Here is a 16965-nt window from a genome sequence, read left to right as displayed (position 1 = left end):
TTCTTTGCCTTTTTTCAAATCACTCTTAATAACAAATCAATTTGCTTTTCTGATTTCATTCTTAACGCATCAGGAAAATTAGCTCTTGGTACAGCACTCTGATCCCAAAATAATGTTGCGAATTAAATTCAAAATATGCTTCAATATTTTAATCTGTCTGTATTCCTTTTTGGATTTCCATGCCTCGAGATTGGTATGAGAGCTGATTTTCTCTGCATCTTCTGCCATTAGTGCAATTTTCACTTATTCCCTGTTTCAGATACAGAAGTAGCAATCTTAGGGGGTCTGTTGCATTCCAGCTTAACATCCAAGAACTTCGGTATCAATAGTGGATTTCATGAGGCCACTAACTTTCTCCCCCTTGGAAAGGCTGCTTTGAGAGCACTTGGTTTGGTTTTTTTAATTCCTATTTTTAAAGTGGTTGCACTGGAATAGGAAGTCAGTGCAGCTTTGTTAACATGATTTATTATTCCAGACCTTAGATAAAGTCTTACAGTATCTTATCTCCCAAGTCTGCACACTGGCCCCATGTACTACAACGCTACCAAATTTGCAATATAACCCACTGCTTGCAGAAAGCTCTTCTCCAGGACCTTTCCTCTATATGACTTGTCAGACTGAACTGCCTGCAAAAGCTAGGTGATCCTGGAGAAACATTAGGTTTGATGAACTGATGCTGTCATCTCAAGGTATACTAAATCTGACAAACATCAAAAAAAATAGAAGCAAACCACAACGCAAAGGCTCTGACATACAGTTCAGATTCTGCTTAGCCCAGATTAGTTTCCACTTTGACCGCATGCAGTTTCTTAATTTCTTTTTCCAGATTATTGATCTGTGCACAGCATTTAACGGCTGTCTCCGAGAGATGCTGTGCAACATAGTGCTCCCGTGTAGTTAGCTCTCAAGGCTGCCTTTTCCGAGCGGTGCCTGACCTCTGGTGGCCAAACTTACTTTTTGGGAACGTGCCACCGATACATCATTAAACCAAATCCACCACAGGGTCATGGAACTTCTACAGTTTTAGGAGTAACAGTGGAAGCTACACCATCTATCAAGAGTAAAACACTACCATACCTTTAATTTATCCCTCAGAGATGAAACTTGGTATTCCAATTTCTCCAGTTGGGCTTGCCCCACATTGTGTAATTTCAGCAAATTTAACACTTCTTGAAGAGTCTTATCAATTGACTTTGTATGTCCATCTAGTTTTAGGTCATTTGCAGCATTCAAGCTTTGCTGGCTAATGTCTTCTTGCTCTGTCAGATGGCGATTTCTGGTCTGGCTGAAGGAATCTCTACTACCTTTGTGACGATTCAGAAAACTAGATGGGTTATTTGGAAATCCATCCACACACGGAGTCTTCTTCAAGATATCTAGAGTTGTGTGATTTGGAAGAGGATGCTGTCGCTCTTCTGCACAAGTCTCTTGAATAATAACCAATGGCAATGTCCTATGGTCTAGAGCTGGAGTTGTATTTCTGGATTCTGTCCCTTTCTGATCCTCAGAGCTGAACGAGTCTGCCTCACTTGTCTCTGCAGGATTATAAGGCTTGCTCCTGCCATGTACATCAAAATCACAGGCAGCCAAGTAGCTCAATATGCTCGGAGGCTGAGCTTCATCACTTACATCCCCTTGGTTCTGCCTTTGTTGCAAAACAGACTGCAGCAAATAGATTTGTAAGTGAGCACATACACAATTGAAAAGCATGAGATAACACCTAAGATAGAGAACTATGGTTTCCTGTTCTTGGAAACACACGCATCCAAACTGATCAAAACCACAGGGCTCTTCTGCACGCTGGAGCCAGGCCAGCATAGACTGGACAAAAGAAACTATTGAAACAAAATACTAAGAGCCTACTGGATGAGCTAAGGGGAGCAGTAGTAACTGTGCTTTAGATCTTTCAGACGAAGTTATCAAGACAGCTAAAAAATTGTTTCTGGAAAAAGAACTTTGCCAAGCAGCTTTTGTGTCACATCAGCTCAGGACAGGACGTGAATGTAGTGGTTAGAGGAAACGTTCATTTTGAAGAGTCCAACATACCCTGTACAAATAATAAACCTTTCTGAAGACGACTGCATATTCTGCTGCTTTGGTGGGGCAACGCCAAACCTGACTTAGACTTGATGTTAGGGGAACATATATATGATGTTATTAGCATTTGGGATGTATGGCAGAATTAACAGGATCATATAAAACAACACCCTCTTGAATGAATGAGAAAGAGGGCAGGGTTTTCTATTCCCCTGGGCTACGCTTGGCAAAAAGTGGGGTTGAGGAAAAGGAAGGTTGGTTTCACATAGCACCTCTAAGACGCCATTCTGCTCCACAGCTACTGAGACAGACTGGTTCCCAGTTTGATGCCCACCATAGACTGTTAGAGCTGATGCCCACACCCCTACCATTCTGGCTGCCAAGAGGAATATTTGGCAGGTGTTTGGTTGTTTTTTTTTTTCTTTTACAAAATCTAAGATGGAACTCGAATAGAGGTTAGAAGAAAAATATAACGAAGCCCAAAAATAAACTGCAAAGGCCCTGGAGTGCTACGTTTTCACATTTCTGCGTGTGTTCTTCAATAGCCTAATCTAATCCAAAAATCAAGTCTTATGTCTGTGGTTTGCATTTTGCTTTCCTCGGCATACTCACCAGGTAGTATTTCTCTCTGAAGCTGGGAGTATTTGGTGGGGTCCAGTTGTATAACGAGCTCTTCCTGCTACCCACAGAAAACTTGGCAGTGGTTCCAGGTGACAAAAACAGGTTCTCTGTGTCAAAGGGTCTGTAGCAGAAGACAAAGACCTAAGTGTCAGTAAGACCAGAAAGCACAGAAATGTTTAGCAGCAGGAAGAGCTGTTAGGATTTGGACTGTGACATTTAGTAAACAACACGGGGAATAAAAGGAAAGAGAGACTACCCCTCTGACCAATATTTTTGATTGCACCAACAGAGAAAGAGGTAGGCCAAAAGGTGTATTTTACACAGAATTCTCAACACCCTTTAGACAGAGACCTGTGCCACAGTCTTTGGAAGAAGAGTCCAACAGGCCAAAAGTCTGAAGTGCTCTCCGTCCTTCTGCAGTGTCCTACACCAGTGCTGGCAAGTACAGTATAGGCTGCTTGCCGACAGCCACTGGACAGATAGCGAGATGTACACCATACCAGATAGGAAGGAAATAAAACACATGTAATAAAGGAAAACTGTCATTAATTTCCCTCCTGCAGAGTACACACCACCTGGAAAAGCCACTGAAAAAACTTCATTATCCTTCAAATATTAACGAACACCTCCTTTGGCTGGCAGAGGAAGCTTGTGCAGTGGTATATGGCAAGTTATATGGTTCATACAGTCATGGATGAATCCAGTTATAGTCCCAGAGGATACTGGCTGTGGTCTAGAAGAGTTTGGCAAGACCTGCTCTAAAAAATTCCCAATTACCTACTACATCACAGCCGTTAATTTCCCAACTCCTTTGCAAAGCAGTCTAAGGAAACTTGGACAAACTGTCTCCCAAAATGCAACTCAGCTAACCAGGAGAGGGAAAACATATTTAAAGTTAAGTAAAGCAAGTTTGTTTTTTCTACATGTTACTTTTGTTCCCTACTGATATGCCTTGTGGCACCAAAAGAAAGTTTGTTTCTCCACTTAAGTACTGGCATTTTGAAAAAAAGTGAATTGTTTATAACAAATCTGTAATCTCATAGATATGAATATAATGACCAAACAGTAGGATGAAGTCAGCTGCATTTAGCTGTACAATATAGAATCACTAGAAGTCTGAAAAGATCCAAACAATAACAAGGACTAATCAATTATAGGGAAATTAACTTCTGCTCTCTAGCAAAACTTGAAAAGCAGAGCTCCAGTTCTCTCTAGCTTCTCATGTTGCACAGGGACAATTCTCAACAGCATCCTGCAGTGCAACACACCACTGTCTTCCTCAGCATGGAGGTAACACTCTGTGAGCTGCCTAATACAGGTTAATTGGCTAAATTAACCAGTGTCACCCAGCTGGGGTTCACCAAACAGGCCAGTTCCATAGAGTCACATTAACAACCATCTGCATTGTCTCACTATGCAGAAAATAAATTGGATTTCTGACAGTAAGAGCCTTTTAGCCAAAGCCTGCTATGTTGACTGATGGAAGCAAATTACTCCCATCTATGGCTATGTCTTAAGAGTCACAAGGATCCATTCCTCAGATTTTTCATTTTTAGCTTTTAATATAGTAATGCAAAATGACACTTTGGAGGAAAGGGACCGGAATAACAAGCTAAATCTGTTTTGCCCCTTTGACAATTACTAAAGCCCTCTAGCAAAACACAGCTATTCAGCTGCCCTCCCAACAAGCACGCGCTCCCTGTTACTGCAAGATAACAAGCTGAGAGAGCAAAGCGAAGGGTGAAGGAAAGAATGAAGTCTGCTCTAAAGCATCTGTTATCTCTTGGTTGTAAACTCTTTGGGCATGATCCATCATCTTGTTCCACATTTGTACAGCAAACAAAACATCATACTGGGACAGATCTATGAATCCATCTCTCCCAGCAGCTTGACATTGACAGAAGCCAGTAGGGGATATTCAGGGGAAAAGCATAGGAAATAAGTCAAACATAATAGGCTTTCCCCAGACACATACTCAAATTTGAGGCAATCCATCGCTTAGATCTGTCATGCACCAGACTTTGCAAGCAGACTATTACCTTTAATTGTCATATGCTTTTCCTTAGTTTGTCTAGTCACTTCCTGAAATCATTCACACAAAATCTCTGCGTAGGTCAAAAGTATGCAGGAATTTCATTATTTAACTTTAAATTGTGGAACAAGTACTTTGACGTGGCGGGGTCTCTGTAGCTGTACTAAGAGAAACAGTGACTAATCATTTCCTTTCCACATTCTCCACAGCGACCATCTATATGCCCGTACAGTATTACCCAACACCACCTTTTTAAGACTGAAAAATTCTATTAAAAAAATGAAAGTGGCCCCACATGTCTGACCATCTTTGTTGTCCCCATTCTATTTCTATATTGCCAAACATGTCGGCCTTTGGTTATAACTAATTACAATAATGGCATTAAATGCATGATGCTACAATGCCATCATTGTTAAGGCCAATGTAAATGCAGCACATAACTCTCCTTTAGCTTGCCTTAGCACCATTGCAGGACTTTGGTGTTCAGGTCCAAAACACACGTGCCCAGCCTGTCCTTGAAGGGGTTTACAGTTCATCAGATCTCATGTTTCCTAGATTGCACCTCCCACGACATCAGAAGCTTTGCATCCATACACATTCAGAGGTACCTCAGCCTTGCCAGCACTGAGCATGGATTCCCAGTGAGATATTTTGTCATAACCACCAAACCTGTGGAGGGATGAAATACTTGAGATTTCTACCATTTCCCTTACCCTGCTGCATTTCTCTGTTGGGTGTGTAAGGAGGACACTTCCTGGTTTATGTTCTCAGAGGAACATAAGTAATCAGGCAGAGGATGTAAGAGCTGAACTCGATTCGGTCTTCAGCCCCAGAGGATCTGCATTCCTTTCTCCCACTGTCAAGACTATGCCCTAATCACTCCCCTTCTGTCCAATCAGTCCATGTATTAAATACTACCAGGCCAGAAGGGCTCTTGGTGGATAGACCTGTGTGAATCCAGACTTGCATTAATACAAAATACCTATTCACGTAAGTTTTCATCTGTAAGAGCAAGACTGTCAGTAGGTACGTATAAAAAAAAAAACCACCAGACTTTTGTTTTTTATTCTCCCTTAAGGTTTTTTCCCCTCCTACTCCACAAACCCTTGTGAGCCAGGCCAGCACACGCTCAAAGCAGGCAGAAATCACAAGAGTGGTTCTGGCCGGCTGGTACCCTTAGATCCCAGTACGGGGTGCTAACTGAAGTTCTGAGAAGAGAATACAGGCTTTCTCTTTGTCCTTCATGTGAGAGACAGAATTCAGACTGCTGTTTAGATTGGCAAAAAAACAAAGTCTTCTGCCAAACTGGCCAACAAAGCCGGTCTGCAACAGGCCTAAGCTCATTCACACTCCTCATGGCATAATCTATAAAGGAGTTGAAGGAACTTTTGTTAGAGCCCAGAAGACTAGTGGCCTATTTAAAGAAAATATACATTTAGAAGTGCAAGACTGATCTACATTTGGAGTTCTCACAGAGTAGGTCTAGATTGAAAGCTTGCCTCTCAGGGAAGTTTGGGCAAGTCAGCTGGATTTGTTTAGTTATTCTTAAATCAAAGAAAAAAAGCAGCTGTTATTTTGAGTGCTCTATCTTTGAAAATAGAAACACCCTGAGTTATCACCACACAACCTCTCTTTTCTGTAAACAACTTCAGCAAACAGGCTGTCAAAGAGGAGGAGCCTGCCAGTTCTGTGCAGAAGTGCTCTGGAGAATCCACTTGGTAGGATACCAATGCATTTCATAAAGCTTAAACACAGCAGAGACACGCAGCCGGAGTTTTCTCATATGCTGAAAAACTCCAAGTGGGGATTAACTCCCAAAGATAATGCATCACCACTAACCGTGCTCTCAGTTCAGCTGTTGCCAACTCTAAAAGCTGGGTGATGGTTGTCCCAAATGCCATAGAACTGCTCATCTTACCAATCAAAAGCTGCACTCTGAGCTGCGAGCTACTGCAACAATCAAGTGTCAACTTAGTTTCAATTGTATTTTTCTAGAAAATTTAGTCACAAATATCATTTGCTTTGGAGATTTAGGCTATTATCTGAGAAGCTATGCAATATCCCAGAATAGGAAGGGGTTTTCCCTCATACAGTCCTTTTGGAAGAACAACTTATGTGTGTAATTATTTATGCAAGTTATTGACAGCAAGGAAAGGCAAGCAAGTAGATCCAGCAAAAAAATAAATGAATGTTATATACCATTTGTGTGGGTTAACAAGAAGAGAGTAGAAGTGATTTCTTCCAGACTCCACTACAAATGTGCCATCTCTTGGTACAGCACTTCCCATATTAGGGCAAAAACAGATTTTATACCCCGTTCAATAACAAAAGTATGTCTCCTTCACTGCACAAGTGAAGCTTCTTAAGATGTTAGCCTTGAAGTCAGGGAAAAAGGGACCTCCCTTATATGAAAAGCATCTCTGCAAGCAGAAGGTTCCGCTCCGAAACTGCATATAGAGCTTTTGATCATTTTACATTCAGATTAAACCCAATGCAAGTCTTGGTGGCGTGTGTTTGTTGCAGGGTGAGACACAACAAATAAAGGCATCAGACTTTGCTGGGGATGTATGAGAGCCCATATATCCTCCTATGCCCCTTTTCTCTCCTTCCTTCCCCAATACTAAGACATGCGAACATCAAAACAGAATATTTTAATTGGCCTTCATTTAAAAGGTCTATCATTTTAAGAGCTACTTTTACTTTAAAAAAAAAATATATATATATATAATGCAACTTGCACCATCCCCACTCCACACAGTTATAGCTCTACCATGAATGTGTCTGCTTTCAGATTCAAATGGGAATACATAAGTAACTTGGCATGAGTAAGAAGAAGTTTCATAGGGCACATAATGCAAGATCACAGCAAGCTTCTGGAATGAGGCTTTGTTACCTAACTAGTTAGTGGCTCAGCTTCTCAAATAAGAAACAGAGGCCTCGAAAGTCTCAGAGCAGCTGCAGCACCTCACCAAAACAAAACATATACTGGTGCCTATTGTTAGATCTGAGGAGGAAAAAGTGTCATAAACAACAGGTGCAGACAAAACGCTGCTGTGTAAGTTTATTTCTCATTGACTTAGAGCAATGTGTGTGTTTCAAAATAATTTTCAGATGCTGTTGCCAAGACTCATTTTGCAGCCCAAATGCATGTACAAGTCAACAGTAAATTTCAAGAACCACAGCATACACAGAAGACATTCAGAAAATAGTATGTTGATCAATAAAGCTTTTCTTTCCCCAACCCCAGAAATGCAACCTGAAAACTGTTTATCCACACTTGACCAGGAGTTGCAACAGAAAACCTTTGTGGCATTTCTCCTGTTGGTGGCTTAAAAGACTGTGATAAGGTTTAAGTCAAACGATGCTTCCAAAGGTAATTAAAAGTAGAAACAGAGTATTAAGACCTGAAAAATGAAGTGTAATTTAAAATACGTTTGGTTACTTTACCCTAAGGGCAGGAAAACTTTTCTCTTACTGAAGGATCTGTTTGGCTTTTGGGCACATTTGGCAGCCCACACATTCAACACACAAGCTTTTTTATTTTTGGTAATTTTTAAGAAAATAAGAAACCAACATGTCCAGAAAAGAGTTGTGTAAGGCTGAGTCACAGGCTAGTCTGGCCTGCAAGGTACAGCTCCCTGCCCTTCCTAATCTAAACATTGTTCAGTTTCTGCTTTTCCTGGAGAGAGCCTAGATCCACAAGTCATCACAAAGTGGCCTTTCAAGAAGGTCCTTATCATGGAGGTGTATCCAAATGCCTCTTTGCCATGTTGGGTTGGGAAGAACTGAGGACTGCAGTAAGCCATATACAAAAGTACAAGTGAAGAGTGCCCATTGTTTAATTGGGCACCTCACTAAGATGGCTAGATTTAACCCCTGGACAATAGTAAATGGAAACAGGTTAAAAAGTTTTGATTTGTTGCAGACAAGACTGTCAGTATGGACCAACAGTCCCATAAAGCAGAAATAATAGTACTACCTCAAAAATCTATGGTGGTGTGTCTAGAGTGAAGAAGTTCCAGTGTAGCATCCACAAAAGTGAGAATTTGCTTTTAATAACATCAGTAATCCACTACAAAAATCAATTTACAGATTTAAATTTTAAAACAATTTAACAAAACACAGGCACCATGAAAATACTCAGCTATTTTAAAAGTGCATCTGTAACCAAGCTTCCCTGTAGCGCACAAACAGGGCTTATATCAGTAACTGTAATCACAGGGCAAATATGAAGGTGCTAAGTCTTTGGGAAAGCTTCATTTTTAACAAATTGTGGCCTAGTAATAGTGATTGCCCTAAAATTTCAACTACATATTTTTTTCATTGTGCCTAGAAGCTGCTATTTTCAGTTTCATTTCATCATCTTTAAGATTGTTCATGTTTTATAGATGTACACACGTTGCTTGGAGCAACTCATTCCAAAGAGTAGGCTAAGTAAAAGCCTACTAGTCAGTTCATGTTACCATGGCTCTGGCAACATCAACACAAAGAACTGAAAGGTCACAGAAATAGCTTCTGTCCCTTTCCCCCTCCCCTTCCTGAGGACTGGTCCCACAGAGTCAGAGATCAGGCACAGTAGCTGGAGTTGCTGTGAGGAAGCATGTGGCTGCTATCTATCCTGCACCTGCTCTACAAATAGAAAGAGGACTATGATGTTGAATGCTACTAAATGACATACTTAGGAGCCTTTAATTTATTTCAAATGTTTGGCTCCAGCTTTTTTCATTTGAAGCTGTACTTACTTCCAGAGGACCTCCAGCTGTAGCTTGATGGTGCCCAGTTCAGTTATATCCACAATGATTGCCTGAGGTTTGGTTGTAAAGAAGTTTATGCTGTCGCATGTCACAACACCAACTAGAATAGTGGCCAGTCCTCGCAGCTCTGTCACCTGCAGGGACAAACATATCCATTTTCATCTTACCAGACAATCCTAAGTCAGTAAGAGAGGGGAACACCCCAGGCTCAGATCTGCTCTGAGGCCCACAACAAACTTAAAACCTTGATACTCAATTCTGGGCTCCTAAAATGTTGTTAGCCAATATCCCCACAAGGAATATATCATAGATGGCTAGCAAAGAGGAAAGCAGTTCTATGAGTTGGGGAGAGACAGAGCTGTACAGCACTTCTGACAGAATTTGTTAGACTACAATTTTAAGAAAAATTAGTCTGAAATTCAGAAATTCTAGCTCTGGTATACATGCAAGTATTGTCATTTATAGTAGAGTCTAGTTTATCTAGATATTAGAACAACACTGTCATAAAAATATGTATTACAAAGAAGTATATTAGCCTACCTACACTAGACTATTTCAGCTCTCAATTGCCTAAAGGATCTGGAAGCACAACTGTCTGCATCCACTGTGACCCTTCTAACTGTCCTGAGCTCAGCTGTGGACCAAAATCAGAACTCGTAAGTGTCAGTTCTTTCCTCTAGCTCTGCAGGTGACTCCGAGTTTGTTATCAATGCAGTTACAGGCCTGCATTTTTCCCAGGCTAGCACTTCACTTCTTCAGCTACTTAAAAAAAAAATCTAATCAGACACTTGCTATAAAAACATACTTCCAATTGAAGATCAAATTGTTCTAGAAGCACATGAAGCATCAGACTCAAAGAATTTCAGCACAAGTGCCTAAAGTCCTCTTTGGGAATTAGTTACATGCCTAAATCTCCTTTAAGAGCTAGCAAAAGTTATGTTGCTAGGCTCCTCTTGGAACACTCTTTAGTACTTCTCAGGGTTTTTTTTGGAGGTGTTTTTTTGTTTTTTAAACCTGCTACGTATTTGTACTGGGCAAAGATTAAGTACAAAGTGGATAGAGCAGGAGGGTGTGGAGAACATTAGTCAGTAGGCTTTCATAAGCTGACAGAAAGAGTAAAACTATCATTGTCATACAAAGTAATACAAGATTTTACAACCATTATGGGAAAACAGGGATCTGAATTAGCCTCTCACCTGATCTTCATTGCGCAGTGGCAGCAAAAAAATGCATTATAAGCACATTTCCAAAGGCTGTGCTGGCAAGATGCCAGTCTCTCCTGTGTAACCCAGTTCTTGCTGCCAGATAGGAGGGGAAAATTGCAATAGCTGCTTTAACACAGCTGCCAAAACTTGAAACCCTGCACTGGCACAGTTTTCCAGTAGAATAGAATCCAGCACAGCCTTCGATCTCAGCTCCTTTTAGGTTGACAGCAGTCATGCTGCAGAGTCCAGCCCACAAAAGATGCCAGACTACAGTGGAAATGCTGTTTAAGGATTAACTCCACCTGCAAGTAAGTGCCACAAGCAATGCCAGTGGCAGCTGCACAAGGGTCTGAAAACTACAAGCTTCCCCCAAGGGGCACCCACAATGTGTCATCTATGTATCACAGGCCACTAGCACTGGTCCCTTACTGTTAAAGGCATGACCTCTTCTGAGGCACTTTAAAAAGTGTCAGAACTCTAAATAAAGATGTAAGTACAGATGGTTTGTACTGGCATATAAATGCCATTGGTTCTTCGCAGATATGGAGCATCTCTGGAGTAAAACATGACAGAAGAATCTGCAGTGCACCCAGATAAAGGGATATTTGAAGTACACATTCAAAACATACACATGTGCAATATGTTTTCCATATACATATTTCTCTTTTTCAATAGAGAACAGAACTCCAGGTACTTAATATTCCACATGGGTGATATAAATAATATCTACATACACATCTTTCTGTCTTCACATCCAGACTTCACCCTAGAAGATCCCAGATATTGATCTAGGACTTTTTTTAAAAAAACCACAACCACATATACCTGACTCCAGAACATGGGAAAGCACATGCACTAATACAGTTATGAGTCCCAGGAGCAAAGCAAAAACAGAAGTAGATGTCTGTTCAGTAGGCAGAACATTGATTAACTGCCATTTTTACATGGCTAGGAAAAGAAAACTACTTAAGAATTTTGACAAACACTTAGCCTAACAGGTAAGTAGTACAGCAGAAGACCTGTTAACCCACTGATTCCAATCCAACCATTATACACCACACCTTGATTTCAAACTTCTCGTGGAGATTGGGTATAAAAATCTTTTCTTCCTCATCCCATGTCTGGCTGTCATCGGTCTCAATCTTGCCTTTCAACCTCCATTTTTGGCGCCCCAGTCGCACAAACACCTAGAAACCACGAAGAAAAAAGGATGTTGGGTCAACATATCCCAGAACGTTCCCTTCAGTCCATATGCCTCACACTGTTGCAGTACCGCAGAGGCAAAGCCATTCCTTTGATCACTATACATTTAGGAACTTGGATAAAGCTAGAAGATTGGAGGCAGGAATTAAGGTTGCAGGTTTTAACACCTTAACTCAGTGCCAAATGACACATCCCACCCATTCTAGAAGAACTGCAGAACTATGTTGCACAGCAAGCGTAGCGATATTGAAATACAAGGCACACTGGAATTCATTTGGAACTGTTAGAAGTAGGAGAGCAATCCAGTAAGATACTAAGATGTATTCAAATCACGCCAAGGGCAATCTTCCAAGAAACAGGCAGCAACTGTTACTTGATTCCAGGGCAACTTTGAAGACAAAGACCTGACAGGTTGGTTCAATCACTGCCATCTTTTAAACCCTCCCATAACACTTGAATCACATCTTTCCCTCTTCAGTCTCAGAGGGCAGAGTAACTAGCGAGTGTGCCAAAGCACTGTTCTCATCAGAATAGTGCACAGTTTTATCATAGTCTGTTTCCTGCTCGCCTTCTACATGTTGCACCCTTGCTCTCCTGTTCCTCTACTGCAAACTCACAGCAGTAAAATAAAGGACAAAATGAATTGCTGTATACTGCACCTCATACTGGTCCCCCGGACAGAGACGTGCAAAGCCCACCAACCCTGAAAAGAGAAGGAAAACTCTAATACTTGTAGAGTTTTACAATGTCCCCCAAAGCCTCAGCTTGCAATAAATAAAGTGACTATCTGGTTAACACCCCCACATACTCAACTCTGTGCAGAAGCTATGCCACCAGCTCAAAACACTCTTGGAAGGACAAACTAACTGAGCTGAGGAAAGAAAGCTTGTCAGCTTTTGTACTCAACTCAAATACCATTGCAGATCTGTTTTACAGCACCGAAGAAAACAGAAGTTTGCCAAAATTCTGTTCAGGGTCTCATCCAGAAAGCCAGCGGAAGCAACTGACATCAAATAAATGGACTCTCAGTGGATCAGATTGCTACACAGGAAACCCAAAAATCAATTGGTGAGTCTTGAAGGAAACAAGAAAGGAACATACCTTTCATCTTCAAGTGAAACTCTCCCAAATGGACCTCCAATGCCCCTTCTATAAAGCACATGTCCTAGAAGGAAGACTGAACAGTCACTATGACTGAAAAGCAGCACTGAGTAGCTACCTTCCCATACGTGCCATTTTCTTTATAGGACTTTGGCTCTTTTTTGGTTTGTTTTTTTTTTTTTTTTAAAAAGGGACACACACTAACATTTTCACTAGCAGAGGCTGATACAGAGTCCATTCATACTACTTTTAAGATAGAAAATTGTGATGCCGCTCCACAGAAGAATGGAACTGCTCAAGCAGTTTCACTGTCAGTTACCTTCCACTGCTTGTTTTGTAAAAATAGCATAGCTTATTCATTATTCAATTCTCATCCCATTACTTCCAGTGGGAGTCATAATGGACCCCACTATTAAAGCAGAAATTCAAAGAATTTTTCACTTGTCTTCACGAATGCATGAAGCCAAGGTGAGTAGGGGCAAAAAAGGGGCATAGAATTCAAGAGCTTTGCCTGCAAGGCAAGCTTCTGTTCACATGTATTTCATTCACATGTGAAGTTTTTAAACCTGCACCATTAAAAAAGCCAGCAGCAAGTCCTAGTACATTTTTTGCTAAGGAACAGTCAGGTCTTCCTTATATGTGTGTAGTATTTCCTACCTCTGTGCACTCTTGGAAGTTCTTGTAAAGCTCTACTAGGCTCTCTCTGGAGGCTTTGGTGGAAGGAGACAAGGAAAAGGCATGTTTCATATTAGTAGCCCCATCTCGTAGTCTGCACTGGATACAGTAAGCTTCATAGAGTTCTTCTACCTTTAAGATTTGGGGGGTGGTGAGGGAAGAACGAACAAGAATTACCCTGGCATAATTTTAGTAAGTTTTGGAAAGGAACATCAGCAGTCTTTCCTGGCCAAAAAACCCAACCAAATCCCACTATCATAGTATTGCAGAATGCTACAACTCCTGCATTTTATAGGCTGATTAGAGTGCAACAGTTTGTAGACATTCCTGCAAAAAGCATGGGATATTGAGAAACAATTCGCTCTGCTATTATCAGACTAGAAGACAAGGACTAGCGTAACACTTTGTCCAGGGAAAAATTACTTGGGGAGCAGGAAACTGATTCCCTCAATACAGATTAGAACACCTACACCTAGACAGAGGAGATATTTCATTCCTTTGGAAGCAGATGGCAGACATGCACTCTACAGAACTGCCCCATTTGGTCCCTTGTGGGAAGGGGGGGAGAACATGTAAGTCTTCCCACAGCAGCATTTTCTGAATAAACTGGCCGAGTATGCAAACTGGTTTCACAGGCAAACTCAGGTTGTGTTGCACCCAACATTCAGCCTGAATAGAACCAGTCAAGAAGATACATACATAAAAATCCCCTCCTTCTGTAAAAAGAACAGTTACAGCTTTCAGAAAGTACCCAGCATTATTCCCCTTCAGATGAATTATAATCAAAGTATTCTATTTAGATATAGATTTATATAGCAGTGTAAGCCTGACATGTACAAGATATAAAACTCCTTACCTTGCTTATGTGAAACTCCAGTTTTCTGATGTATCTCTCCACAGAGCGAATTTGCTTTTGAAGAGGAGAGAGGGGAACTTGAGAAATTATTTCCTAAACATGCCTTTAAGTAACACAGTAGACACATCATCCATTTTTCTCTATTTGCAACATTTCGTCTCATCCTTAATAGTCTTACCTTATCCAGGTCATAGTAGAAAGCCTGAAAGAGGAATAACACAGGCTGAACAGGATGGCATGTGTATTTGTACATATTAACAACACTTTCATATTTACTGCAAGACTCACTAGGCATATCTTAAGTTACACTAAATTAAGATGCATTGTTTACTATAAGGAGACAGTCCAACATTTAGAAGTAGTTTCATTTTCTGTGCATGATTGGTTGGTTTGTTTTTGCAGATGCTTGAAATAAGACAGTAAGAGTCTCACCACCAGCTATAACAAGGACTTGGACATTCGTCATGATACATGGGAGTTTCTGATTTTATTTTTTTTAATGTAGTATTATTTCCCAAATGAAAGGCAAAGTTGGATCTGCGAGTTGTCTCTTCATTAGCACTGTTGCTGAAGGTACCGCTAGGGAGTTGAGAACACAACAGAATCTAGGTTACAAGGACACATTCACCAACGATGGAAAAAAAAGCCCAATCTTTATCACCATTTCTGTCCATACAGAGTCAGGTACAAACACTGATCACTGAAGAGACACAAGGAGATGCCATCCCAGTAAAGGAACACAATCTGAAGAACACTGCTGGATATTGAAAATGAGAAATCCCAAGTTTAATTCTCACATCTAGAGCTAACTTGCTTGGTAAATTTCTGATTGTGATGCCTTGCTGGACTTCACCTCAATGCTTTAACTGGAAAACCCCTGGGAGTCCCAGGTGTGAGAGAGCATCTACTTTTGTGACTTGATTTTTAAAGTCACTTAAATATTTCACATTAAAAGCATCTTACCAATCTGGAGTTCCTTTTTGTATCTTTGTGTCGACCAGAGAGATAATCCAGTTCAGCCTGATGCGCTTCCAGGTATTCACTGGAGAAGAAGAAAACCCAGTGTTACATTCTTCTGGTACATTCATTGTAACACCTTTCCAAAGAATTTTTCAGCAGAATGTTACAAAACAACTTCCTTCTCTAGAAGACTTCTCTTGTTTTACTCTCTAGAGATGTGAATGGCTACATAGAGGAACATGGGTCAACAGATGAGAAAGGGTGGTTTTCATAGACAAACGTTTGTCCTAAATGCAAAGTCACTCCTAGAGGAGCATCTGTACGTATTGTGCCACTTGTGCCAGTGCCAGAAGATGCTGGTTACTGTTACCTAACATTTAAAGATGCTGTACATTAGGAATCCTCCTGAATCCTTTTACTCCTCCAAGATGTGGAATGCTACAGTGCAATTCAAGAAGGCCACCACTACTGTGTAAGGTATGTACACACTGCATTCAGACATTCACTATTTCTTGTTTCCTTTCATCTAAAATAGATAATTCAAGTGAAAGATTTATTCTAGGAATGTGAAGCAAAACAAAACAAGACAGTAGAGCTGGAAGTACTACTAAAGGCAAGAGGAAAGGAGGGATGTAAGAGGAGAATAGCAAGTTCTAACACACACATAACCCAGCTCACAGATCTCATTTTCAGATTTCTCTAACTATTCCTGTTTGGCCTTCTGGAACCTTTTCTGTAAGGTGGAAGATCAGTTCATTTGTTGAGCAAGTCTCTTCTTACTGAAGAGTAAGAATTCATCAACCAACTCCATCTTAGAAAGCCAAAGAATTGCAATATGAAACACTTGGCACTACAAAACCAAGCCCATAGAAGTACTCCACATGTAAGGTAGGGCACATGTCATTCAGTGTTTTAGCAAACAGAGCTGAATACCACCTTTTAGTATGCTAGACAGTTTCTTAATGTGACCATTACTTTTTCCAGAATGAGAACTATTTTGCAAGGTGTGAAGCACTTTGTGATAGTTGGCTTCTATAGAGTTGCTTGCATGCAAAGGTTGTCCCTTAAGAGTTCCCACAGGGCCTTAAACTATTTCTGCTGAGACCATCTTCTTCCAACTTTGCTTTTAATACAGAGCAGACTTAGGTAACTTTTTCCTCTGATGTTTAAAAGGGAACAAGACTCACCTGGTAAATACTACATTATAAGACACTGTCTCTGAGCAGTCAAAATAACTTCATTTTAGACAGCTACACTTCTTCACATTTGTTTCAATGCACTTCATTTTCTTACTGTTACAAAACCAGTTCCCCCAAGACACCCAGTGGCTCCAGCATTCAGCTGTCTGCTCTTTACGCTTGCCTATTAACAGCTCGGTGCAGAAGTAGCCAAGGCTGGTAGCAGAAAAGAGTTCACTTACCTTTCAGAACAGCTTCATCACTTTTAGATTTAAGTATGTTAGAATTGCCAGCTTGATGGAATGGTACCCAGGTGGTTAACAGAATAAAGAGTTATTGGAAT

The 16965-nt window shown here is 40.7% G+C and overlaps 1 protein-coding gene across 9 annotated transcripts in view; it reads right to left on the bottom strand.

Annotated features, from left to right (window-relative positions):
- The window catches only part of RIPOR3 (RIPOR family member 3), a 60490-nt gene that overhangs the window by 16458 nt on the left and 27067 nt on the right, over window positions 1-16965 (bottom strand). For 5 of the 9 annotated variants that reach the window (XM_076351957.1, XM_076351958.1, XM_076351960.1 and 2 more), the window contains 9 exons: window positions 15448-15526; window positions 14485-14686; window positions 13611-13663; window positions 12954-13017; window positions 12512-12555; window positions 11711-11836; window positions 9433-9578; window positions 2650-2779; window positions 1078-1662 (listed from right to left, as the gene is read on the bottom strand). In XM_076351957.1, coding sequence (XP_076208072.1) covers window positions 1078-1662; window positions 2650-2779; window positions 9433-9578; window positions 11711-11836; window positions 12512-12555; window positions 12954-13017; window positions 13611-13663; window positions 14485-14686; window positions 15448-15526 — 1429 coding nt within the window. Of the gene's footprint in view, window positions 1-1077; window positions 1663-2649; window positions 2780-9432; window positions 9579-11710; window positions 11837-12511; window positions 12556-12759; window positions 12894-12953; window positions 13018-13610; window positions 13761-14484; window positions 15064-15447; window positions 15527-16965 lie in introns of those variants that run through there. The other 4 variants (XM_076351961.1, XM_076351964.1, XM_076351966.1 and 1 more) reach the window with 4 other exon arrangements.

This window comes from Aptenodytes patagonicus, chromosome 14, assembly GCF_965638725.1.
Source record: "Aptenodytes patagonicus chromosome 14, bAptPat1.pri.cur, whole genome shotgun sequence".
NCBI classification, from domain to species: Eukaryota; Metazoa; Chordata; class Aves; order Sphenisciformes; family Spheniscidae; genus Aptenodytes; species Aptenodytes patagonicus.
The sequence above is the reverse complement of the archived record's forward strand: the minus strand, read 5'-3'. Positions and strand labels throughout refer to the sequence as shown.